Source organism: Triticum aestivum, chromosome 6A, assembly GCF_018294505.1.
Source record: "Triticum aestivum cultivar Chinese Spring chromosome 6A, IWGSC CS RefSeq v2.1, whole genome shotgun sequence".
Classification (NCBI taxonomy): domain Eukaryota; kingdom Viridiplantae; phylum Streptophyta; class Magnoliopsida; order Poales; family Poaceae; genus Triticum; species Triticum aestivum.
Window position 1 is genome coordinate 587,901,352 of NC_057809.1, and position 6,642 is coordinate 587,907,993.

At 44.4% G+C, this 6,642-nt stretch overlaps 1 protein-coding gene and 1 long non-coding RNA gene across 2 annotated transcripts; one reads left to right on the plus strand and one right to left on the minus strand.

The window, feature by feature from the left end:
• Positions 1 to 94: 94 nt before the first annotated feature.
• Positions 95 to 2,185, plus strand: LOC123131167 (L-type lectin-domain containing receptor kinase SIT2-like). Its single transcript, XM_044550902.1, has one exon. It carries the CDS (start codon positions 140 to 142, stop codon positions 2,183 to 2,185), a length of 2,046 nt encoding a protein of 681 aa, XP_044406837.1. The 5' UTR covers positions 95 to 139.
• Positions 2,186 to 3,058: 873 nt separating this feature from the next.
• On the minus strand, positions 3,059 to 3,536 carry LOC123131168 (uncharacterized). The gene is made up of 2 exons (XR_006464086.1): positions 3,409 to 3,536; positions 3,059 to 3,288 (listed from the first exon to the last, which is right to left on the minus strand). It is a non-coding gene; the product is annotated as an uncharacterized lncRNA (long non-coding RNA).
• Between the last annotated feature and the right edge of the window lie 3,106 nt (positions 3,537 to 6,642).

Consider the following 6,642-nt stretch of genomic DNA (forward strand, 5'->3'; position numbering starts at 1 on the left):
GTTGGTGAAAAGACTGCATGCAATGCAATGTTGAGAGTCCTCTGATTTGACTGATACACGGCCGAGTAGAGTAAGAGGTCCGGCATTTCCCAGCTATAATAACATCCATACATGCACCTGCTTATGCCAGCCATTTTTCATGCCCATGCTCATGACCATGTCCGGCATGAAGCGTATCTCCTTGTTGCTACTCAAGCTACTACTCTCTCTTGGCCTTAGCGTGGCACCACCCTTCATTGCCGGCGATGAGCACCAGTTCAGCTACTCCGGCTTTTCCAACACTAGCCTCACCCTCGACGGCGCGGCCTCGGTCACGCCCAACGGGTTACTTATGCTTACCAACGGCACGTCCCGGAGCATGGGCCGCGCATTCTATCCTGACCCGCTGCGCTTCCGCAATTCATCCAACAAGGCTGTACAATCCTTCTCCGTTTCGTTCATCTTCGCCATGGTCTCCATCTACAAGGACTTGAGCAGCAATGGAATCGCCATGTTCATTGCGCCGAGCAAGAATTTGTCCACGGCGATGCGGATGCAGTACTTGGGACTTCTCAGCAATCAGAATGATGGCAATCAGACAAACCACATCTTCGCAATCGAGCTAGACACCTTCCAGAACTGGGAGCTCCAAGACATGAATGACAACCATGTTGGTATTGACGTCAACAGTCTCCGCTCCATACAATCCCATGATGCCGGTTTCTACCATGACAAGAATGGCACCTTCCAGAGTTTGAGTCTCGATAGCCAAGAGGTGATGCAGGTGTGGGTGGACTACCATGGAGAGAAGATGCAGATTGATGCCACCATGGCTCCTCTCGGCATGGCCAAGCCTACAAGACCAATAGTATCAGCCAACTACAACCTCTCAAGCGTGCTCACAGATGTGGCATACATCGGCTTCTCATCTGCAGAAGGCAAGATAACGAAGCACTATGTGCTCGGTTGGAGTTTTGGCATGAACAGTCCTGCTCCAGCTATCAATCTCACCATGCTGCCAAAACTACCTCTTGATCCTCATACCAAGAATCGACGTCGTCTACCAGTATTGCAGATCATTCTACCACTTGCAACAGCAGCACTCATCCTGTCTGTGGCTGCCGTTATTTCCCTGCTTGTGCGGAGGCATTTCAGGTATGCAGAAGTACGTGACGACTGGGAGGTCGAATTCGGCCCACACCGCTTCTCGTACAAGGATTTGTTCCGTGCAACAGAAGGATTTGACAACAAAAACCTCCTAGGGGCCGGAGGATTTGGAAGAGTATACAGAGGAGAGCTGCCAAGCTCCAAACTAAGGATAGCTGTGAAGAGGGTGTCGCACGACTCCAGGCAAGGCATGAAGGAATTCATTGCAGAAATTGTCAGCATTGGCCGCCTTCAGAATCCAAATCTTGTGCACTTGCTTGGCTATTGCAGACGTCAAGGTGAGCTCCTGTTAGTGTATGAGTACATGCCCAAAGGAAGCCTCGATAAGTACTTGTATGGTGAAGTGGACAACTCCACATTAAGTTGGGACCAAAGGATTTGGATCATTAGGGGCATCGCATCTGCACTGATTTATCTCCACGAGGAGTGGGAGAAGGTAGTTGTCCACCGAGACATCAAGGCAAGCAATGTGCTCCTCGATGATGAGTTGAATGCACGGTTGGGTGATTTCGGTCTAGCAAGGTTGTATGATCATGGCGTTGAGCAAGAAACTACTCGTGTTGCTGGCACCATTGGATACATTGCTCCGGAGCTAGCACGCACGGGCAAGGGTACTCCTCTCACCGACGTATTTGCCTTTGGTGTATTTATTCTGGAGGTCACTTGTGGACAAAGACCTATCATGCAGAGCACACAAGATGAGCTGGTCATGTTGGTTGATTGGGCGCTTGAGCATGTGCAACAAGGGTCACTAGATGATGCAATAGATATAAGACTTAAAGGGCAGTACAATGTCAGCGAGGCACATCTGGCACTGAAGCTAGGACTACTGTGCTCACACCCATTTGCATGTGCAAGGCCTAGCATGCGGCAAGTGATCCAATACCTAGATGGGCATATTGAACCACCAGAGCTACCAGCACACCAGAGCTTCCAAGCACTGGCCTTGATGCAAAATGAAGGATTCGATTCATACATCATGTCATATCCTTCATCAAAGAGTGTTGGCACAATGTCAAGCATTTCAGGAGGAAGATGAGCACTATGTTTGATGGTGCTCAGAGTGCTTACTTATATTGCACATGTAATGAGGCATGTACGTACGTTCTTACCTTCGATAGCTAGATTTGTTGCTTCATGAACAAGATTGATAGGTCTGGTAGAATGATAAGTGCCATTTGAATAAAGAGTTTATAATAGGAGGCTCATCTTAGCTGCAGAGCTATAAAGTCTGTAATATAGTTCTGTGGTTTCTTCATAAAACGTTTTGTGATTATTTTTCTTTGTGAATCTGAATATTTATTCATTTGTTTCTCATGCATATCTTCTTGCATTTGTTTGTGATATCCTCTATTACCTGGTGATATGTAGACAGATTGAAATTGATTTGTCAAAATTTGGGAAGGGCTTTTCCACTACTGGTGGCCATGGCCGGGGTTGGAAGTGTGCTTCAGTGAGACGAACGGCCTTTCCAATTGCTTGTGCTTTTTATAGGAGTTTGTCCGCAGCGCATCCGTGCTTCTAGACCACTAGATCCAAATCCAATGACACTTGTATCTTCTTCCTTCTGTGGACATCAGCTCCGTCCTAGCTTAGGAATGGTTAAGGGATCGGGAGCAGCTCCACGCCGTCGACAAGATACCTCTCCTTGTCCCGGGAACAACACTTGCACCACCTCCCTCTTCTATCGACCTCCTTTCTTTTCCTACTTGGCCTAGGAGTGCATGCTATGCTCGCGCGCAGCAAAGTTAATCCATACTAGCAAACAAAAGCTCAACAGTGGCTATTATTGGTGGTGGATTAGAAGAGGAACAACATTTAACCAGTGATAAGAGAATGGAAGATGAAATGTACATTGGCATTCCATAAAGGAGATGCATTTACTTAACAGGCATTGGAACATATTGTAATCTTTCTTGTGAAAATGAAATAAACTGTAATTGAACTGAAGTACAACAGCATCATCAAACCTTTATATCACAACTGTATCCAGCACTAATCAGGGAGTCATTTGTAGCATCACAAGCTAATCTGATGGCTTCCCCTGCCACGTCTCATACCACATTGAAGATTAATTTTTTCGATTCAACCAGCTTCAGTGCTCAAAACAGTAAAACTATCAATTCGCACTTATAGCACATCCTGTCAAAAAAGAAAAAAAAAAATCCTTAGGCAGTTAACCTCTGAGTCCCAAGAAAGGTTGTTCTGATCTACGGCCCACAAAGGAATTCAATACATCCAAATTACAAAAACAAGCATTACCTTAGTTGGAGACTCGATGCCTGAAGATGGTGTAAGAATATGTTCACCAATAACAAAGTTCTGAGGACGCATACATATGCCTTTGGTTTATCCACGACATTACACCAATCACGTGCAATTATCTGAGCTGAAAACATAGGGTTTCATGAGTTTAAAGGTTATACTCCCTCTTTAAAGAAATATAAGAGCGTTTGGATCACTATAACGCTCTTATTTTTCTTTACAGAGGGAGTAATTTTGTAAAAGCAAACATGTACACAGAAAAGGGCATGTCAATCAACCAAATAGCTAATGAGGTGCTGCCACATATCATCTACAGATTTAACCAACCCATTTACACACTGGGTGGGATTGTAGATAGAAACTACAGTGCAGTCTGCGACAGTTATGATATACCGTAGCGACATTAGTAAGATTGTTCTTTACACAATCAGTAACGAAATGTCCAGAGGAAACTCGGTATGTGAAACAGAGTTTTCTGGGATCCAATCCACCAGTATTGCAATATTTTACTTGTAACTCTATGAAGAGCATGAGAGTTAATAACGGAAGACTCCAATTGAAAAATCATCAAAGAGGTCCTAAAAAGTTCCAATAACTGGAGAAGGATCCTAAAAAGTTTTCAGCTGGAGAAGGATCCAATAATATGGCAACATACGTGGTCAGAACAATTCCAAGGATCCTAAATAGTTCTGATATCTGGAGAAGGCACTGGGTCGATGATAAAACAACGAAAGGTCGGCATGCAACTCACGGATAGCGCCATGAGAATACTGATGTGTGGTCTCAAATCCTCTGTGAGAAGCTACCATTATCATCCATTGCGTCACACCAGACGCTAGCACAGAGGGACATATACTCCAAGTTTCAAAAATCAGGAGCACCGATGCATGAAGAAAACGATCCCCTACTGTGGAACACTAGCATTCCAGGTATCCTCTACTGTTGCTTGGTGATGATACCAGTATGGTGGCAAATTTTTATACAGCAGTGGAAATCGCTGAAATCGGCGATGTGGGACTGAATATATCTCAGTGTCGTATAGGTTGTACAGTCCAGATCGTTCTTACCCTAGCCCGAGAGGCCGGCCGCGCCTGCCCCAGCCCGCTCCCCCCCGCGCGCGTTTTCCACCACGGCGCCTGTCCCTCCGCCTCCTCCATCACTCCCGTTGCCGGCGCCGGTGCTCGCCGGCCACCATCGGCCCCCTCGACCCTATCTCCAGCCGGTCCCAGTTCACTCCGGCGCACGAGAGGTCGGGGAGTGCAGATATAAAGAAGCAAAAACAAGCTTCGAGAGACGGACGGCGGCGTGGAGGGCGACGGGAGCGCCGACCGCCGATGGGAGCTACAGCTCTCGCAGGCGTGTTGAGCGGGCCGTGGCCCAACAGCTATTGATTTCGTTCGCTCGCCGTCCTCGCTCAACCGCCTCGCTAGCATTTCTCAAAAAAAAGAAAAACGCTTCTTAGCTGATTATTCGCCATGGCCGGGAAGGCTCTAGTGCCGCCGTCGCCGTCCTCGTCTGAGAATTTTATGTCCCCTCGCCACCAGCTGCCATCTTGGCGCTGAGAGATGGGGGACCTTGGATCTTCGAGACCTTTATGTTCTTCGTCAATGTTTAGTGATCATCATAGTTTTTTGAGAATACTTTTTTTCCTCATTCTTTTGACGGTGCATGTTGTACTTGTCCCATTTTTGAGAAGCACATCTATATTTTTTTCCTTCTGAAAAGCATAATTGTGTTGTTCCCTTTTCGGGAAGCACAAGTTGTGCCTCTCGCGAAAAGCACAATTTTGATATAGAGATCACCTGCTAATGCCAATGCCTTGCAACGCGCTAGGGCTAAGAGTGTCACCGGATCCAAGTTACCCGGGAGCTCCCATCTCAGATATAACACCATGCACATTGGTCTTCATGACACCACACCTACTTTGAAACTACCCTCATGTCCCATCTCTACCTGCTTAATGTCCTTTTAGCTCATCCAAAAATTGGTTACGAAGTAATGCATCGGTAAAGAACTTTGAAGAGCCCCCTCGTAGATGTCCTTGCACCATCCAGATCGCCCCATGAAGCGTTTATGAACTTCTCTAATCTTAGTGTGCTCTATCATCACATGAATTTGTTGTCTTGTATCGGTTTCTGAGCTCATGCTCATATCTCGAGTGAGCTCCGCATCAGCAATAGCCTGGAACGTCCTGCATGCCTCCATGGTGTGTAGCACTGTATCACTCCTAAGGCCTAGCGTGTGGAGGAGAAGGTGGCATTAGAACGAAGTCCACTGTTGCACTCAGTAGTGTAAGCAAGTGTTTTTTTTTACACTTGACAACCTAAGTTTACAAGTTGTAGTGTTTTTTCTTTATTTTTTATTGGACAATCCTGATAGGGAGTCGGTGGGATTTCCTATTCTATGCATGGGTCGCTGGATAGCGACCACACACATACCCTCCTGGGCGTTTGTAGACTGGCCCACTATTCTTTCTCCCATCAGTTTTGGGAAAGTTTGATTCTAGAACCCGGCGGGTGAAAATTTATTTTTCTGATTTTTCTTTGATGATTTTACAAGTTATCTCCATTTTTTATTTTCCTTCTTTTTTTATTTTAAAAATAATGAATAATTTTTGAAAATCATTCGTGAACATTTTTAAATTTGCGATATTTTTCAAAATGTTGTTTTAAAATCATGTTTTATTAATTTGCGAATATTTTTTAAATTTGGGAACATTATTTTGAATTCCTGAACATTTTTTCATATCCTAGTTTTTTTGTATACATGAACATATTTTAAATTCATGAATGCCTTGAAAATTTTATGAACATTTATTGGAAACACGTGGATTTTTTTGAAGTTTAAAAAACAACTAATCCTAAATATTTTTAAATCACAAAAAAAAATCTAAAATTCTAATTTTTTTGGGCTTTAAACATATTTAAAAATCACAAAAATTTGGAAAAAAGTCAAATATTATTTTTCAGAATTCATGATTTTTTTGAAACCCACAAAAATATCTTTTTTTTGCAACGTATTTTAACAGAAACCTTTGGAAATAACCAAATCCGGTCAAGAAATTGTCTCAAGAAAAATCCAGCCAAAAAAAAACGCTGGCAAAACACCGAAATCACTAATTAAGGAATACTCGTTGCAAAGAACACTCCATCTTTTCGGGTCACGACAAGTGGCGCACATGAGGGGCCTGTGCGAGTTGTGCGCTCGCACAAGGCCCCCAAAATTCAGGGG